The sequence below is a fragment of the Elgaria multicarinata genome, chromosome 13, assembly GCF_023053635.1.
Source record: "Elgaria multicarinata webbii isolate HBS135686 ecotype San Diego chromosome 13, rElgMul1.1.pri, whole genome shotgun sequence".
Lineage (NCBI taxonomy): Eukaryota > Metazoa > Chordata > Lepidosauria > Squamata > Anguidae > Elgaria > Elgaria multicarinata.
The window spans coordinates 32,278,115-32,298,184 of NC_086183.1; the positions used below are offsets into that span (position 1 = coordinate 32,278,115).

General features: G+C 49.9%; 1 protein-coding gene across 1 annotated transcript in view; it reads right to left on the bottom strand.

Moving 5' to 3' along the window:
* Window positions 1-20,070, bottom strand: part of PRKD2 (protein kinase D2) — a 39,131-nt gene that overhangs the window by 16,647 nt on the left and 2,414 nt on the right. Inside the window, exons 2-7 of the mRNA XM_063140032.1 lie at window positions 9,602-9,740; window positions 3,354-3,485; window positions 2,713-2,867; window positions 1,448-1,649; window positions 766-846; window positions 282-432 (exon numbers count right to left, since the gene is read on the bottom strand). Of these exons, the coding sequence (XP_062996102.1) occupies window positions 282-432; window positions 766-846; window positions 1,448-1,649; window positions 2,713-2,867; window positions 3,354-3,393 (629 nt within the window). The 5' untranslated portion in view covers window positions 3,394-3,485; window positions 9,602-9,740. The remainder of the gene's footprint in view (window positions 1-281; window positions 433-765; window positions 847-1,447; window positions 1,650-2,712; window positions 2,868-3,353; window positions 3,486-9,601; window positions 9,741-20,070) is intronic.

Consider the following 20,070-nt stretch of genomic DNA (forward strand, 5'->3'; position numbering starts at 1 on the left):
GCCTAGAAACTCTTGTGGGAGTTTGTGTCCCACTGTCTAGAGAAGAAAACATGGGTGGCCACAAGGGTGGACACGAAACGCATCAGAAACAAATCGGTTTAACAAAATCCACTCCATCCTCTCTCTAGGCCCACAGTGCCCCGGTACTAATCAAACCGTGTTGGTGCAGCAATGGAACGTTAACAAACACTGCAGCTTCTGTAAGGGAAATGAAAGGACGAATCAGGACGTGAAAGAAAGCCTGTTTGGTTTCAGGGGAACCCCTCCTCACCCCTCCTCACCCCTGGGATTTGTTGATGTCATCGGAGTCCTCGCCCATCTGCAATTCGTTCTCAGAATGGGACCCAGGGATGATGCCAGAGTCGTCCGATTCGTCCATCAGCGAGTTCTTCTCGGCTTCACTAAGATCACTGGATTCTTCCATTGTCACATCTGGGAGGGGGACAGGAGAGAAAACGCACAGCCAACAGGTCAGCATAAGGCACGGGCTGTCTACCAACCCCGCCCCTCTCAAATCTTTATTTGTTTCCCACTATGGGGACAGACAGACGTAGTGGGGAACAACCCGCATCGGATTCACCGCCCCACAGACATCAGAGCCACCAGCCTCCACTGCTGCATCGTAGCCCCAGCACACCCAGTGCTGGGGCTTCTCTTGAGCCCAGTCCAAGCAGGAAGCAGCACATGGGCGATCCACACGCACAACTAAGTCAATCCGCCCTGCGCCCCCGCCCCCACGCAACCAAGGACGTGGTCACCACTCACCGCCGCCGTTAAACAGCGTCTCTCCAAGGCAGTCATTGGGCACGCGGGTAGCGCACCGCTTGTGGCAGTTGAACTTGCAGTCTGGAAGGAGGGGCAGAAAGCAGCGGGATTGGAGGTCCAAATCGCCCTGGCCGCAAGGGCTCCGGATCGTGCCCGCCCCCCACCCACCCCGGCTTCCCACCGGCCTATGAGCCAAGGCAACAGAGTTGGCCAGCGAGAATCTGCAATACAACAGGCTGCCCAGCAGGAGGCAGTATGGGACAGAAAGGGGGCGCCCCCCTCCGCTCCCCCCCCCCCCCGGTGCTCCACACAGGGACACCCCAAAGGAGTCAGTGAGGAAAAGACCCCCCCACCCACTCCCCTAACACCCGCCCCCCCCCCCAAAATCCTAAAACACTGCTTAAGCCCCCTGGAAGGAGAGTTTCCAGAAGTCATGGTATGGGGCACGTTTCCCCAGACCACGTCCTCCCAGATCTGGTTGGATTCCAACTCCCATCAGCTCCAGCCCGCATGGCCAGTGGTCAGGGATGATGGGAAATGTGGTCCAACACCATTCCGGAGGGCCACAGGTCTCTCCCCGCCCACCACCCCTGGGCCGAAATAGGAAACGTGAGCCGAGAGTTCCTTGGGGTCTGCAGGTCTGCCCGCCCCCTGCCGCCCCCCCCACCCCCCCGCCCCTCACCTTTGCACTGGAGGCCCTGGCGGAAGAGGCCCTTCAGCAGCTTCTTGCAGTACTGGCAGACGGTGGGGCGGGTGTACGAGTGGATGAGGAAGGTGTGGGGCACTTTGACCTTGGAGAGGAAGAGCTTGTCCAGCTCAATGGGGCGGCCGATGTAGCTGGAGGAAGCCAGCCGGCGGGGGAAGGTCTCTGCAGAGATCCGGCTCTGAGGGACGGGAAGCGCAGAGGAAAAGGGGTGGGGGGGGTGGGGGGTTTAACACGTCCAATCGTTATTTTAATATCGCATCGGTTTGATATGTTTTTAATCCGTTTTATGCGTTTTATGGTGATTCTGTATTTAACGTTGTTCCCCACCTCAATCCAGAGGAAGAGGCGGTTAAGAAATAAATATTCTATTCTATTCTATTCTATTCTATTCTATTCTATTCTATTCTATTCTATTCTATTCAGTGGAATAGAAATGTAAGTAAAACCTTCAGGCCACCTCATAACGAATTTGCTAGTAGTGCTACAGACACACCTGACAGCCCTGCAAACATTCAGCCCTCCTCCCTCTTCGGGGAGGGTTTCCCCTGTGAAGGTTGAGAAATTTGGGAAAGCTGCATGATCGGATTAGAGATGTGACAACCTGGGAAAAAAACCCAGGAAAAAAATGGAGGAAACTCGGACAAATTCAGGGGGAATTGCTGCCCCCCACCCCCAGCCCAAATGTCCTAATAATCCTTGGGGGTTTTCTTTGAATTTTTCCACCCCACCCTTTCCCCCCTGTTTCTTCCCCCCAGGCCTAGATCGTAATCAACCCTATCTCTCCACATCCCTTACTTGAAAGCAATCCCATGCCAGCTGGAGCAGGCTGGGAGTTGTCAGACTGTTTTTCCTGTCTAAATGTGCGTGCGATTGCGCCCTAAAGTTTCCTGCCACATCGAGGAGAAAAAGGACGAGGTCAATTTCTGATGGCAAAAAGACACTCCACGCTCCCCCTTGCTCCCAGGTGTCGTACAGGTCGATCCGTGGCATCTCTTGTCTAAGGCTGCCATTCCCACCCACCCACACACACACACACCCTGTGCACTGATTCCGTCTTCTCCTCCATAACAGTTCTTTTGCAGAAAGAAAAAAGTTCGGAAGAAGCGCTGGGAAAAGATGGGAGGATTGCAAAGAGAAGGAACCCTGGTAAGATCCCGCGAGTGAGGCAGGGTGATGGAACAGCCCTTGTTCCTAGGACTAGCCAGGATGCCAGCAAGACGGAGGTCCGCACGTTCGCTTACCAGGTCGTCGGAGGTGCTGGGCAGCGAGTCTGTGATGGAGAGGCGCAGGGACTGAGAGTTGGCCAGCGAGGTGGACGAGAGCCGCCGTTTCCGGGCCCCGCTGCAGTTGTTGGGGATACTGAAGGCGCAACGCTTGTGATAGTTCAGGCCACAGCCTGGGAGGGAAGGAAAGAAGCATGGTGGGGTTGTCAGGTTGGAAGCACAGAGAGAGAGAGAGAGAGAGAGAGCGGGGAAACCCTGGTAGGCGGGACGGGGCCCCGGGAGTGGGCGGGACATGGGCCCCTGGACTTAAGGTTCCGTACCCGCACCTGAAGTCCAGGGGGCGGGGGAGAGAATGTCCCGCCCACTCCCGGGGCCACGTCCCGCCCACCAGGGTTCCCCAAATAGCCACACCCCTTCCCCCTGACGCAACAGCTTAGAATGCCTCTCCTAAGGGTTTATTACCGGCAGGCGTGGATTGAGAGGCTAGCTCTGGTGCCGATAAAAGGGATTAAAATCTTGAATAATTCTCGTCTGTGTCCAGAATGCTCGACGTTTCGAATTAAAAATAATCCTGCCTCAGAGAAAACACCCCTTCGTATCGGCCCTTCTCCCTTCCTGCACCACACCCTCCCCGCAGAACATCTGGATGGGGCCCTTACCGTCACATTTAAGGCCTTGGCGGACCAAGCCAAAGAGCATCTCCCCACAGTGGTCGCAGAAAGCTGGCGCCCGGTACGAATGCACGTTGAGGGCGTGAGGGCGGATCCGGAAGTCCTCGAACGTTGCGGAGGCTGAGAAACAGAGAAGAGGAACATGGGCTCAGTTTTGAGAGTTAATATCCGAGAGCAGCTCAGCTTCCCCAACCTGAACAGCTACGCTGGCTGAGGATGCTGGGAGTTGTAATTCAACACACCCAGAGGGCATCCGGTTGGGGAAGGACACGTCAGAGGACAGGGCCCCCCTCTAAGAATCTGCTTAATGGATAAACAAGGGATTCTTCTGGCAGTACGATTTTGGAACGGGAAAATAAAATGCACCGGCATATCACAATGGTGAAATTGTGACTAGCCCTGAGGGTTGTGTGCTACCTCCAGTATTCGAGGCAGTAAGCCTGTGTGCACCAGTTGCTGGGGAACATGGGTGGGAGGGTGCTGTTGCAGGGTGCCCTGCTTGTGGGTCCCTGGTCACACAGTTGGTTGGCCAATATGTGAACAGAGTGCTGGACTAGATGGACCTTTGGTCTGATCCAGCATCAGGGCAATTCTCATGTTCTTATGACTCCAAATTATCTAGGGGCAAAACGGAGGAGAGAAACACGCAACAGGTTTATCGAAATCTGCCCCCACCCCTTTATTTGATACTGACAATGCAAACCATGTGCCTCTTCAGATGTGACGTCGTTATTTAAACTCGCTGAAATAGATGGATACCGTACAGTCCCGATTCCGTACCCTCAAGAGACTGGCAAATGATGAACCCAAGAGACGGAAATTTATTTACTTAAAACATTTGTATCCCGCCTTATATCATTAATATGAGCCAACAGTGCGATGTGGCTGCAAGAAAGGCAAATGCTCTTTTGGGCTGCATTAATAGAAGTAGAGCTTCCAAATCACGTGAGGTCCTGGTTCCATTCTATTCGGCCCTGGTTAGGCCTCATCTAGAGTATTGCGTCCAGTTCTGGGCTCCACAATTCAAGAAGGACGCAGACAAGCTGGAGCATGTTCAGAGGAGGGCAACCAAGATGATCAGGGGTCTGGAAACAAAGCCCTATGAGGAGAGACTGAAAGAACTGGGCATGTTTAGCCTAGAGAAGAGAAGATGGAGGGGAGGCATGAGAGCACTCTTCAAATACTTAAAAGGTTGTCATAGCCGGACAAGCATCTGTCGGGGATGCTTTAGGGTGGATTCCTGCATTGAGCAGGGGGTTGGACTTGATGGCCTTGTAGGCCCCTTCCAACTCTGCTATTCTATGATTCTATGAAGGTCTCAGGGTGGCGTACAGATAAAAACATACAATACAAAACAGTAAATATACACAGCTAAAAACAAATTAAACCATGAACCAAGTTAAAACAATATATAATTTAAAAGCAGTAAAAACAATTAAAACAAGTTAAAACAATGTGCCAACTTAGTGAATTTAACCATTAAAGGCTTTGTTAAAAAGCCATGTTTTTGCATAGCATTTGACTATATTTTACTGAAGTATTAATCAAAACCAAACCAGGATCAATCAAACCTCTTGGGTGGTTGAGAACACTGGGTTCAAATCCAGGCTCAGCTACAAAGCACATGAGGTGCCCTCGCCCAGGCTCCTCCCTCACCGCCTGACCTGATCTTCACAGTGTTGCTGTGGTCGGAACGAAATGGGATTTATTACAACTACGGCTGCCATCCCAGACAGAAACTGAGAAGTAGGAACCAAGCGGAGAGACGGGGGCAAGAAAGCATTCTGCACGCTCTCAGAGGCACTCCCAGCCCAACAACTTCCTGCATCAGGCAGCGAAGTTTGGAAACAAGTCCTGCAACTGGGCCTCAGCTCACGTTAACTCCTAGGGGGCAAAATTTGCTCCCTTTTACAAGCCTGGGCAGAATTAATTTATCAGTGGCCACCGGGCAATGCTGAGCCAATCGCTGCTTCTCTCAGCCTAGCCTACCTCACAGGGTTGGTGTGAGTATAAGGCACAGGGAAGGGGAGAACCAGGTGTGCCGCCTTTGAGCTCTTTGGGAGGAAAGGCAGAACCATGTCTCCCCTCCATCTTCTCTTCACCAGGCTAAACACGCCCAGTTCTCTCAGTCTCTCCTCGTGGGGCTTTGTTTCCAGACCCCTGATCATCCTGGTTGCCCTCCTCTGAACACGCTCCAGCTTGTCTGCGTCCTTCTTGAATTGTGGAGCCCAGAACTGGACGCAATACTCTAGATGAGGCCTAACCAGGGCCGAATAGAGAGGAACCAGGACCTCACATCCCTGTCAGGCTCTGGGCCATTTCCAGGGATTCCTCCCAGCTGTACCAGAGGTCACAGCAGGAGCGGGGCGCAGAAGCCGGCATCCCTCGCGTGCAAGGGGCTGTCCACTTGGAAAGGCCACCACCAGGCTCAGCCATCCTTCCTTCCCTTTCCCTCCACCCCCACCAAACGCCGAAGGGGTTGGCAGCGCTGAAAACCCACATCCTGCCTCGGTTGCCTAAGCGTCGGATTCGGAAACATCACCTGCTGCTTCCAACAACAAGACAATCTAGGCCAGGCGAGAGCGAGCGAGCGAGCAAAGGTCTTGCCCCAGCCTCTGCAGCGGAGACTTCCATGACAGGCTCATATCCTCGAGAAGGTGGAAATTATCAACCCCAAAGACTGAAATCGTGCATATTATTTATTTTTAGTGCTTTTCAGTCACTGCACTTTTGTTGCTGCCGGTTTTACGTGCAGGAGGGCGTTTCATCTTGCTTTTATTACGCGCTGGTTTTAATTCATTACTTTATGGTTTGGATTGTATGTTTTTAATGTATTGTACGCCACCCAGAGAACGGGTTACTGGGCAGTTTAAAGTATAATTAATAAAATAAAATAAAAACATCCCGTAAGGATCTCAGGAAAGCCCTGAAGCTGGACTGCACCAACTAAGTCCACAAAGCGAGAAGACAACGGAGTCTGTTCCCAAGAAAGCAAAACGATGAATATGTTATCTCTAAGGTTTATAAGCTATTGTTAAAGCTTGAGACAGAGAATGAAGAAACACAGGATTGTATGATAAAATCGCCCCAAAATTTTGGGTATAATGTACCAATGGAACTATGGAAAAATATGTGGGTAAAAAGTCTAAAATATACGTTAAGTACCAGACTTAAAGAGAACTTTTATAAGATGGTGTATAGATGGTAAATGTCTCCCTCAAAATTAGCCAAAATGTATAGGGGTGCCTTGGGAGACTGTTGGAAATGTGAAGAACAGGAAGGAACCTTCTACCATATGTGGTGGTCCTGTAAAAAAGCAAAATCTTTGTGGACCCAGACGCATTTGTTAATGCAAAAAATATTACAGACAAATCTACAAATGAAACCAGAATCATTCTGGTTGGGATTTATGGACGATCAACTTAAAGAAAAAGGAGGAACGCTGCTTTTGTACATGACAACAGCTGCTAGCACAGCCTTCCTCAACCTGGGGCGCTCCAGATGTGTTGGACTACAACTCCCAGAATGCCCCAGCAGCTGGCTGGGGCATTCTGGGAGTTGTAGTCCAACACATCTGGAGCGCCCCAGGTTGAGGAAGGCTGTGCTAGACTCTTCTATGCACAATACTGGAAAAACACACAAGTCCCATGGCTGCTGAAGGTTTTGGAGTTGGCGGAGACGTTGGAGACGGCCAAACTTACGGCGCTAGTAAGAGAAAAATCAACAACCTCGTTTGTATCGGACTGGAAACCTCTGATAGAATATTTGCAAGGGTTGGGAAAAATGATTTATATGTTTGTGGATTTCACATATAATCTGTGGTCTTAATACACAATACTGTGTTGGCTAAAGTGAAGTAGGAATGATTTGAAGATATTGTATTTAGGGAACTAACTAACTTACTAACTAACTTACTAACTTACTTACTTACTAACTAACTAACTAACTAGTAAGAACAGATAGCCCATATGTCTGCCATGAAGCATGTCTTAAATGGAATATGGCCGTATATGTTTTGTATATGTGCTTTTAACAAGTTGTATTGTATTGTATTGTTTGTGAAGTTTTGTTTCTTTTCTTTCTGTAGAAAATAATAAAAAATGTTAAAAAGAAGAAGAAAGCAAAACGCTGTAGCAAGACCTTGGTTTGCCCCCAGCACAAAGAATCCGGAGGTAGGCTGTCTCCGAACACCTCTGCAAATCTGCCTATTCCCCCTTTGAAAGCCCCGGTTGTCGGTGTCACATCTTGTAGCACTGAGTTCCACAAGGGCTTTCTCGGTTGCGGCACCCCGGCTGTGGAATGCCCTCCCCTTGGAGGCCCGACGGGCACCAACGCTGGCTTCATTTCAGTGCCAAGTTAAAATGTGGCTTTTTATCAAAACCTTCGAGAGCTAAATTCACCGAGGTTGCACAAAGTTTTGTCATAATTGTTTTTATACTGGTTTTAACTCGGTTAATGGTTTAATTTGTTTTTTTGCTTGGTATATTATTATTTTTTTATCTGTATACCACCCTGCGATCATAACGATATAGGGCGGGATACAAACATTTAAATTAATTCATAAATAAGTTACATTACCTGCTGTGCCTTCACAATACAATTGGTTGTCCAAACTAAAACAAAAATCTGATGAAGGAGAGGCTTTCAGTTCCAAACTTATGCACCACCATAAAATATGCGGAATGATAACGTATCTCAAGAATAAAACAAACTTAGTGTACATCGTTATTGCTGCCATTACGTTAGGTATACATATTTTTAGAAATGCAGGGACATGTTTAAAGTTTGTATATCTGTTCTCTAGATTCCCTGAAGAAGGATCTACATGTGATCCAAAACGCACTGACTTCTGAAGCTCCTGATCCCTGCCAGCTGAGATCTAGGGATCACCGGGTTGGGGGGGTGGAGGTAAAAGCCTCTCCAATCTTGTAGCGATCCTCAATGAAATTGCTGTTCCGGCCCTGCTAGTAGTAGCTTTTCTCCCACTGTCTTGCTCAGTGGTTCCCAAAGTGGGCGGTACCGCCCCCTTGGGAGCGGTGGGATTGCATAGGGGGGCGTTAAGAGGCAAAGGGGAAGCAGGGGGGCGCTCGAGGTGGTCTTTTCCGAGAAGCGCCTCTCCAGAAGGTCTTACAAACCAGGGACATTTTTATGGGAGGAGGTAGTTTGGTCTCAAGCCATATAGGGGAAGAATTCAGACATGTATTAACACCGTTTAAGAAGAGTCATTTTAACAGTGAATTGAAATTTTTCAAAAGCACCAAAATGCTAATGAAGAGACAGACATCCCCTGCTTGGTGTGCCCTGCCACGCCGGCTGCAAAACAGAGGCGTTCGCTCTCTTTTCCCTCCCTCCCTCAGCAAGCCTGCGGCAGGTGGTTCCCATTTAAAGGAATCAAGGGGGCAGTTACCAGAAAAAGTTTGGGAACCACTGGTCTAGGTGATCATATGGGCTGTGGGGAAAGTGGGTACAGGTCCCACCGGATTAGATGTACATGCAAGTATCAGAGGCAGTATGTCTATGTACCCCAGTTGGTAAGGAACATGGGCAGGAGGGTGTTGTTGCACTCATGTCCTGCTTGTGGGTCCCGTCCCCTCCCCCCGTAGGCACAGTGGAGGCTGGTGGCTCCAATAACAGTGGGATAGTGAATCCGCTCCAGGTTTCAGCCACAACTCTAAAAGAACTACTCAAGGTGTGAAGTTGCAAGGCTAGGGGACTTCCCATCATGGTTAGCTCCTTTAGAGTTCTGACTAAAACCCGGAGCGGATTCAGCAACCTACTGACATCAGAGCCACCAGCTTGCACTGCATGGGAAGCTGGTTGGCAGCTATGTGAACAGAATGCTGGACTAGATGGACCCTTGGCCTGATCAGGCATCAGGGCTCTTCTGATGCCCTTCATGAGAGCCAGTGTGGTGTAGTGGCTAAAGTGTTGGACTGGGAGTCGGGAGATCCGGGTTCTAGTCCCCACTCAGCCATTGAAACCCACTGGGTGCCTTTGGGCCAGGCACAGACTCTCAGCCCAGCCTACCTCACAGGGTTGTTGTTGTGAGGATAAAATGGAGGAGGATTATGTACGCCGCCTTGGGTTCCTTGGAGGAAAAAAGGTGGGATATAAATGCAATAATAAATAAATAAATGTCCTTCGCATATTACGCCGGGTGGGGCAGCGGCCTGAGCTAGCACAGGGCATCTCCCAACACCCCGCTGCGTCCTCTTCGGCTAACTCAGGCCCTTTACCTGAGAGCACCACTTCCACCAGGTCCCCTTCTTGGATGTCGCCGGCTGCGCGGACCAGCTGCAGGATGTTGGCCGAGGACGGGTCATGTTTGAAGAGCAAGATCTTGTCGTAGAGACCGTAGAAGCCGCACTCGGGAAACTGCGGAAGAAAGAGAGGGGGGGGGATGTGAACAGGAAGAGCCATGCCACAGGGCACACCTTGCAAATGTTCGTGGATCGGGGCAGGGCACATGACTTTGCACGTAGAAGGCCTCCTGTTACAGGAACTTGGGTCAGTCAAATGGGGGAGACCTTGGACTAAAATCCTGGAGAGTCACTCTCATTCGAAGCGCACCATGCTAGCTCTGACTCAATGTAAAGTTGCTTCCTATGCTCCTACGACCCCGGAGCCATTCCTCTGCTGCTTCAGAAAGTCCTACTGGGGTGACCTCATGCTTCAGCAGAGACTATTTTGATTTAAAAACTTCCAATCCATCTCCTGGCAGTTACAAGAAATATCCCTCTTTCAATGCATTTCAGTGCACTTCTGCGTTGTTCAATTAACCCTAAGCAAGCCTGAAGGATGCTTAGGATTTAACAGGTTGCTTTTAAAGTTAAGAGCAGGTTCACGGCTGGGAGACAGCAAGGAAAAAGGCAAATATCCACACATTTGGGGTAGTTTGACGTTCAAGGCCTTCACGCTCTCTAAGGTCACATCCAGCAGCAGTAGCGGGCGTCCACGGCTAACAGTGGCTTCTAAACAACATTCTAGGCTTGGCGAAGGCCACGGGCTCCGTTGCCCATGACAAGTAACAACCAGTTCTGGGCAATCAGCTGGGGAATCTTTTGGAAACGGAAAGACAAATGGTTCTTTCTTGTTGAGACCCGTCGATGCGTCACCATTTCACACAAGGGTTGTAAAAACGTGGGCGGGATGAACTGCCGGCAAGCTTAGCGTCATTGTGGAGCTGCTCTGTTGAAGCCCAGGCTCAAAGCCCGCACTCATCTGGGAGAAGAAAAGACCGATTCGTGTAGTGCCAGTGGGGAAATGAATCCAGTGGCTCTGACTGAAACCCGAAGCGGATCCCCAACCCCACTGATATTAGAGCCGCCAGCCTCCACTGGTCGAATGCTCCCGGTACACATACATGCATTCAAAAACGCGCATAAACACACAATGTTTTATATGTATATCACCCATGGTCCTCTATGACAGGGCCTCCAAACATTATTCAGGCAGGGGGGCAAATTGCACCTCCCAAGACCCCCCCATGGACCGAATGACCTAAGGGGGCGTGGCCACATCTCCACGTCGCCCCCTACTCATTTCACCTTTCTCCATGCTGGGAGATGCATAGAGGAAGGAACGCCCTGGCCAGCAGGGAAATCCCATGGAGAGAAAACAGCGGGATCTTTCCAGAGGCGGGGCCCGGCCCCAAAACCCCGCCCCCTGGCGGATCCCAAGAGAACGCCACAGGCCAGATGTGGAATCTCGGCAGGCCCAATTAAGCCTCGACGTTGGAGATTTTCCCATCCTTAATTGATGCATGGCTAATACAGAACTGAAAAGCTGCGTCCAAAAGAGAGGAACGCTCTCAAAAGAGCAGACAAACGCTTGTGTTACAAGTGTATGCTTGAAAGCTTTCAAGCTGTCTGGCTACAAGAAGCTGCTATGCAAATCCAGGCTGTTATTTTTAACTGAAACGGTCCCGCATCTGAAACGTTTGCTCGTTCCAGTTGACCTCCGACCTCTCCCTTCCTTCCTTCCTACCGCTAGAGAGATCTGTACGATCACACCGTGGCAAAGGGGTGGGGTGGGGGGAGATTCCCTCCCGCTCTCTCTCTCTACTTCGCGAAAAAAAATGTATCACATAGAATCATAGAACAGCAGAGTTGGAAGGGGCCTACAAGGCCATCGAGTCCAACCCCCTGCTCAATGCAGGAATCCACCCTAAAGCATCCCTGACAGAGGGTTGTCCAGCTGCCTCTTGAAGGTCTCAAGGGTGGGAGAGCCAACCACCTCCCTAGGTAACGTATTCCATTGTTGTACTGCTCTAACAGTCAGGACGTTTTTCCTGAGGTCCAGCTGGAAGCTGGCTTCCTGCAACTTGAGCCCATTATTCCGTGTCCTGCACTCTGGGAGGATCGAGAAGAGATCCTGGCCCTCCTCTGTGTGACAACCTTTTAAGTATTTGAAGAGTGCTCTCATGTCTCCCCTGAATCTTCTCTTCTCCAGGCTAAACATGCCCAGTTCTTTCAGTCTCTCTTCATAGGGCTTTGTTTCCAGACCCCTGATCATCCTGGTTGCCCTCCTCTGAACATGCATAAGAACGATGCCGTGGAGAAACCTGGAGGAATTCGTTGCCACGAAAAACATTTGTTGTTGAAGTTGAGTCTGGAAGCTCCTTGGGGCAGAGAGTCCTGTGGGCCTCCTCCAGGTACAACTCCCTTGAGAGCCGTGACAAATGACTTGATACCAAGCCAATTTTCAAAGCAGAGATGGAGGGGAGAAACACCACAGAAGCTGAGCGAGGAAGAAGAGGCGAGGCTCTGGGGCTGGCATCAACAGTAAAACCGGCTTTAATGTAGTTATTTTTAAAAAAAAGTTTTTTCTTGACAGTGTATCAAAGATGCGCTCGACGTTTCGGACGACTAAGAATCCTTCTTCTGGAGCTAAAACAGATTAAATAAATATATTGTTATAGAAAACGTACCTTAAATTGTACATCATAGTATATCAGATGACATGGACAAACCCTAAGAATATGGAACACCTTGATAACATTTCTGTTGGTGTTCCATATTCTTCGGGTTTGTCCATGTCGTCTGATACACGCTGTGTTGTACATTTTTTATAACAATATATTTATTTAATCTATTTTAACTCCTGACGGATTCTTAGTCATCCGAAAAGTCGAGCGTATCTTTGATTCATTGTCAAGAAAAACTTTTTTTTTTAAAAAAAAAACTACATTAAAGCCAGTTTTACTGTTGATACCAGCACCAGAGCCTCGCCCAGAAAAGTAGAGATGCAGCCATCAAGAGGAAAGTCCACAGGACGTTTGCACCTATGGCCTCGGAAGTTTTGCAAACTACCCCTCAGAAGCCACTCCGATTCATGTAGTGACGATAAAGAACAGCCTTCTCCAACCTGGGGCCCTCCAGATGTGTTGGACGACATTGGGATGATGGGAACTGCAGCCCAATGATGTGAATTGCAGTCCAACACGTCTGCAGAGCAACGGGGTGGGGAACGCAGGGGTACACACCGACTTGAGCGTAAATTTCTTTGAAATCAGTGGGTCTTACTTTTCAGTAAGCATTCTTCGGACGGCGCTACAAGTTACAAAACCTAAAGTTTCCAGCAAGCTGGGAAAAGAGTCAATGCATGCCTGGAAAATTAAGCCATTATGTTGGGATGCGTCCCAAAAGAATCCTCTAACTAGGAAGCAGGTCCTGTCCCCCAGCTTGAACTGACTGTGCAAAAGGGAAGAAGACACACCGAAAGATATTCACCAGACTTGAGCCACTAGGAATGGAACCCCCACAAACAGTGGCAGTCTATCCCCAAATAGACTGTTTGATCATAGAATCATAGAATAGCAGAGTTGGAAGGGGCCTACAAGGCCATCGAGTCCAACCCCCTGCTCAATGCAGGAATCCACCCTAAAGCATCCCTGACAGAGGGTTGTCCAGCTGCCTCTTGAATGCCTCTAGCGTAAGAGAGCCTACGACCTCCCTAGGTAACTTATTCCATTGTCATACTGCTCTAACAGTCAGGAAGTTTTTCCTGATGTCCAGCTGGAATCTGGCTTCCTTTAACTTGAGCCTGTTATTCCATGTCCTGCACTCTGGGAGGATCGAGAAGAGATCCTGGCCCTCCTCTGTGTGACCACCTTTCAAGTATTTGAAGAGTGCTCTCATGTCTCCCCTCAATCTTCTCTTCTCCAGGCTAAACCTGCCCAGTTCTTTCAGTCTCTCTTCATAGGGCTTTGTTTCCAGACCCCTGATCATCCTGGTTGCCCTCCTCTGAACACAAAGTATTTGTTTTATACTTTGAATGGATTTAATTTTTGTGAACCGCCCAGGGAGCTTCGGCTGTTGGGAGGTACAGAAATGCAATAAATAAATAAATACAACTGCATGGGACAAAAAACAGGCAATGGTCACTGAAAGAAAAACATGAAGGTCAACTCCCCACCCCGCCCACAAGGCATTTTACTGGATGAGGAGGAGGAGGACGCAGCTGCCGGACTGATTCTGTCTGCCCACCATTTCGGGAGCTGGCTTGAGAAAAAGTGAATCCCTTTGCGCACAATCAAGTCTTAATCCACAACAAGGTTTATTATTTACTTATTACTAATACACGTACGTGGCTAAATACAATCAAACTTCTAAGTGGTTTACATACAGAAAATAAAAAAAAATCACAGCTAAAATGACATACACAGCACAGCACGGAACGGTTTCAACTTTCAGCAGCAAATGTAAGATCAAAAGAAGCAAGAGAAAGACACAGTAAAATGAAGCAGACTTGTGAAACTCAGTTATAAGCCAGTGGAAGCTTGCCGCAACAAGTTTCAGGGGGTGTTTCAAACACACCACATTTTCTGCCTCCCAGTTTGTATAGTGGAGGGTGTTCCAGAGGGTGGGTGCCACTACTGGGCCCCCAGTATCAAGAGTTCAGGGAACTCTGCATTAGCCCACCTACCCAAGTGCATTAATGTCATGGTACAGGGTGATCACAGATCTCTGCCCCGTCTCCCCGGGAAGAGAAAGGCTGAAATTCTTGAGAACATCAGAAGAGCCCTGATGCTGGATCAGACCATGGCTCCATCTAGTCCAGCACTCGGTTCACACAGTGGCCAAACAGCTGTCAACCAGGGATCAACAAAGTAGGACATGGTGCAACAGCACCGTCCCGCCCATGTTCCCCAGCAACCAGTGTACACAAAACTACTGTCTCTGATACTGGAGGCAGCATAGAGCCAGCAGGACTAGTAGATATTTATAGCCTTCTCCTCTGTGAATTTGACTAAGCCACTTTTAAAGCCATCCAAATTAGCGGCCATCACCACCTCTTGTGGTAGTGAATTCTATAGTTTAACTATGTGCTGCGTGAAGAAGGACTTCCATTTATTTATCCTGACTCTCCCCTCAATCAGCTTCATGGGATGACCCCGGGTTCTAGTATTTTGAGAGAGGGAGGAAAATGTCTCCCTCTCCACATTCTCCGCACCATGCATAATTTTGTACACCTCTATCAGGTCTCCCCTTAGCCTCCTTTTTTCCAAGCTAAGCAATCCCAGTTGATGTAACCTTCCCTCATAGGGGAGTTGATCCAGCCCCTTCATCATTTTAGTTGCCCTTTTCTGCACTTTTTCCAGCTCTATAATATCCTTTTTGCTAGATCCGTTGGCCAGAACGGTACAGCGTATTCCAAGAGTGGTCGCACCATAGATTTGTAGAACGATCTTGGTAGTTTTATTTTCAATTCCTTCGGGCAGATGGTGGAGGAGAGAGAGATGCATGATTCAGAAGTTTACTCCTGCCACGCTGGACCCAGTTGCTGTCCGGGTGGCGCGTTCGAAGGCTGACGGATGTAAGCAAGCGTGAAGTGATAGACGTCGGAGTAAAAAAATCCCAACTTCATGTATGCCCAGATGAGATCGGAGCTGGCAGTGACTGACCAAGAGAGAAATCTTGGGGTTGTGGTGGACAGCTGGATGAAAATGTTAACCCTGTGTGCAGCTGCTTCAAAAAAGGCAAATTTTGTCTACCATAGAATTTACCTTTTTTGAAGCAGCTACACACGGGTCCAACATTTTCATCCAGCTGTCCACCACAACCCCAAGATTTCTCTCTTGGTCAGTCACTGCCAGCTCAGTTCCCATCTGGGCATACATGAAGTTGGGATTTTTTTTTCTCCGACGTCTGTCACTTCACGCTTGCTTTCACCTGTCAGCCTTCGAACCCGCCACCCGGACGGCACCTGGGGCCAGCGTGGCAGGAGTTAACTTCTGAATCATGCGTCTCTCCCTCCACCCACCAGCTGCCCAAAGTGTTCCAGGGCAGGAAACAGCCTCATAATAGCAGGCAATAAACATGGCGTTAAGCAGAGCGAGGCCAGGCTGAACCCAGGAGAGGGAGCTGTCCGTGACTCACCCAGCAGGGAGCAGCCTTTTTATTCAAAGCAGTGGCTACACTGGAGCAGACAAGGCTGCTGGGCGGGAGAAGGAGTCGCTCAGCACCGCAGAGGCCTGTGGAGCGGGGCCCGAGCATCGAAACCCGGGACGGCCAAAGCAACTTCATCGGGAGTGGGCCAGCGTGCCACCCTCCAAGCGTGCATTCCTTCAGAGGACCATCAATGGACGTGGTGATTTACAGAAGAACACAAGGGTCTCTGCCCCTAAGAGCATCCACTCTATATTTCAGTCAGTGCCAGCTCCAGGTTTTGGAGGACTCGTGGGTAAGGCACGCCCTCTCACCAGCCGAGTGCCAGGCAGCAGCAGTGAGATTCCAGTTTGTCTTTCTGCTTACAGTTCACTAAAGTATAGTTCCCAGGTCTTAGCACAGCCTTCCTCAACCTGGGGCGCTCCAGATGTGTTGGACTGCATCTCCCAGAATGCCCCAGCCAGCTGGCTGGGGCATTCTGGGAGTTGTAGTCCAACACATCTGGAGCGCCCCAGGTTGAGGAAGGCTGCCTTAACAGGAATATGAAAGTCCATTCTGCCTGATTTACTCTGCCAACCAGCGGAGACAATTCTCCCAAAGGTGGCTGCGTCCCGAGCCCTTGAAGCGACAATCAGATTCTGCCAACCCGCTCTCCGCGCCTGATTCTTTTTCTCCTTAATCAAGTTTTTATATCTCTTCTTTAAAGACAACCATTCAGAGGGTAGAGTCGGCAAATCTAGTTCCCTGTAGGTCCTGTAGGACTGAGAGGCAGGTGAACAAGCAGGCTGCAAAGGTGAAGAGGAGGAGCAACTCCAGAAAGTTGTTGTCAGTGGGCCCCCGCTGGAGCAGGGGGCCTTAGCGGGTGCCCAACTATCCCAACCACTGACACCGGCCCTGATTTCAGTCATGAGCGCCCTATTCATCCCAAAGGGGAGAAGATACCACGGACAGGTAAAACTCGTGCCGCATATCGGTCCACCTCGCCCAGTGTTTCATAGCCAGCCAGGAAAGTCACAGGGTCTGGAGGCAGCAGCACGCCTCTGCCGTCTTTCCCCTGGGATTCAAAAGCAAATTTCCTCCGAACAAGGAGGGTCCATATTGATTCAATAACCACGGTGTCTTCCCAAGCAGTTCAGGTGAAAACAGCAAGACGCTTGCATGCTCTGTTTGAAGTTAAATAGTTTGAAGTTAAATAGCAACAAGAGGCAATGCGTGTGTGTTTCTGAGCCCAATTTAAAGTGCTGGTTTTGACCTTTACAACCTTAAACGGTTTGGGACCAAGTTACTTGAAGGACCATATCCACCTGCCCGCACTTCAAGATCGGCAAGAGAGACCTTCCACATTTGCCCACCTGTGAGAGCATTTAGGCAGGCAACCACACAAGACAGGGCCTTTTCTGCAGTGGCCCAACACCTCTGAAATATGTCACCATTGGGGGTCCGCCAGGCCCCATCATTGCTGGCTTTTCAGAAGGCCCTGAACACAAATTATTTAATTTGGCCTTCCCCTGTTCATGTCGTTGCTGGTTTTAGCGCTGGTTTTAGCCTTTTTTAAAAATATTATCTTATTAAGTGCTTTATTATTTTATGTGGCTTTGGGACATGAAACGCAGCCAAGAAATATTTTATAGACATTAATTAAACATAGGTCTTCCTTATTCAATGCTTGATTTATTTATTTATTTATTTATTTATTTATTTATTATTATTATTATTGCATTTTTATACCACTCAACAGCCGAAGCTCCCTGGGCGGTTCACAAAAACAAAAACCATTCAAAGTATAAAACAAACAGTATAAAAACATGATATAAAATCCACATTAAAAAATTATTAAAAACATACCATACAAGATTAAAACATCTTTAAAACATTCTAAAATTTCACTGGATAGGCCTGCCGGAATAGATCAGTCTTTATTGCTTTTTTAAATTCTAAAAGACCGTCAAGTTGACGAGTCTCCTCTGGCAGGCCGTTCCACAGTCTGGGAGCAGCAGAAGAGAAGGTCCTCTGGGTAACAGTTGTTAATCTAGTTCTTGCTAGCTGAAGTAGATTCTTCCCAGAGGACCTGAGGGTGCGGGGCGGATTGTACGGGAGAAGGTGATCCCGCAGGTAACCTGGACCCATTTATTAGGGTATGTGTGCATGTCAGGGTTGGTGTTGGTGTTATCCCTCCAAAGGAAGGGACCAGAGATCCCTTTTTCTGAGTCAGACTGCTGGCTTATTTGGGCCAGTATCACCAACACAGTGAGCCCCTCCCCTAGGGCGTCAGACTGGGTCAGGGACATCTCAAGGTACTTTGGAGCAATTCCTCCCCCACCCACAAATGCTACTGCTATTCCTGAACAGCATGAAATGGGTTCAGGGGTTGGGGGGACAGAGAGAGAGAGAGAGGGAGAGAGGGCAGCCTACCAACTGCTCCAGTGCTCTCATTGGCTGTGCACCCCATGAAGTTAGTGAGCTGATAGGTCCAGGTTGCTGCCTCTCACACTCAGGGCCAGTGCTACCATAGAGGCCACTCAGGCGGCCGCCTAGAGTGCCAAGGTAAGGGGGGCGCAGAACGCTGCACCCGGAAGCCGCTCTCCCACAGCGGCTCTGAGGGGGTGGCTTCTGGGCGCACCGTTCTGAAGCTGCCCACCTGCCCCAGCGTCCTGGCTTCGCTTCGACTGGGCGCCCACCCAGCCAAAGCAAAGCCACGCACGCACACCCCACTCCAGCATCCTGGCTTCGCTTCGGCCAGCTGAAGCAAAGCCAGGACGCTGGGGCAGGCGGCTTCGGAACGGCATGCTCAGAAGTCACTCTTCCAGAGTGGCTTCCGGCCGGGCACACCATTCCGAAGCTGCTGACCCCACCCCACCTGCCTAGGGCGCAAAACAGTCTGGCACCGGCTCTGCTCACACTAGAGGGAATACGGCGATGTAAAATGGCACGTGACGGCAGTCTGGACTGGGCAATGCAGCACCTCCCTTTACTGCATGCCAAGCCTGGCCTGACCACTATTGCTGTTGGGGGCATTTGGCAACCTGGATCTCTGGGTGCCCAAGGTGAGCAGCCACTCCGCCTCTCCTTAGAAACTGTCCCGGACTGAGGCCCTCCCTAGCCCAATCTGGAGGACCCAGGTACTGAACCTGAGACGTTTTGCGTGAAAAATAGAGGGCTGAGCTGCGGCTCATTCCTCCCTCCCCGAAGCCCCCCCCCCCACACACACCCCAGCTTAAGGAGGTTTGCACGTTATGCACAGCAAGGGTGACAGAAAGGTCATCTCCAAATGCTTGGGACACCAACTCCCAGAAGCCCCTGCCAGCAGGTCCAACGGTCAGGAATGCTGGGAGCTGAAGTCCAACGCCATCTGGAGAGCTCCTTTCTAACCCACCCCTGATGTGCAGGAAAGCAAGACTCGAATTTGCCACCCACTCCAAGGGACGGAACAGATGTGACGTGGGGGATCCGTGTGAGCGAGGGACAAGGTGTGTGTCTCTTCACACACACACACACACACACACACACACACACCCCTCTGGCTTGACTGAACTCTCCCTCCCAGCTCTCCCTGAAAAGACGCTTCCAAGTTCCTTTCAGCCTCCAGCAAAGGATGTGGAGGAAGGCGGCTTCCCTCCTGGAGACAGCCCAAAGATTATCGCTCAGCCTCTTGGAAGCAGCAACGCTTCCCTTTCCTGCTTAGCGGAGAGCGGCAGCCAGCATCTCAGCTACCATTTCCGCTCCTTCACCGAAACATAAAATACATGTATATATAGAAACAGGGGCCCTGGACCAGCTGCAAGGGGCAGAAGAGGAGACCAGTGGCAGAGCAGACGGCAGCAGGAGCCGTGAGGTTTGTCTCCCTCCGCAGCACACACCCCCCCCCCCGCAAGACATCCAGGTCTTTATCTAAACACAAATTCACTGTGTGGCCTCAACTGAACCTCTATTCTCAGCCTCAGTCTTCCACCCCAAATCTCCCCTATATGGATACTTCTCTTACAGGACCATTACCAAGAGAAGGTATATAAAAAGATAATACAATCCATGAAGCACTGTACCAACGTCCCTATTTGTGCAGGTGGAAGTTGCAACCAAATGTTGCAGCGTCAAGTGCATCCTGTTGAGTGAAGATTCCAGTCCCTCTATTCCATTCTCTCTCTCTCTCTCTCCCCACCAGAAGTTTTTTCCCCATTCTGGGGATTCCCCCTACTATCGGATATATTTCCCCCCCCTCAAGATTTTTTTGCACTTCTGAAAACCCCGGGCTTTCCCGCAGCCTCCCACAACTTTCCTTTGGTGTGTATGGGGTGGGCGCCCTTTTGGCTACAAAAGCA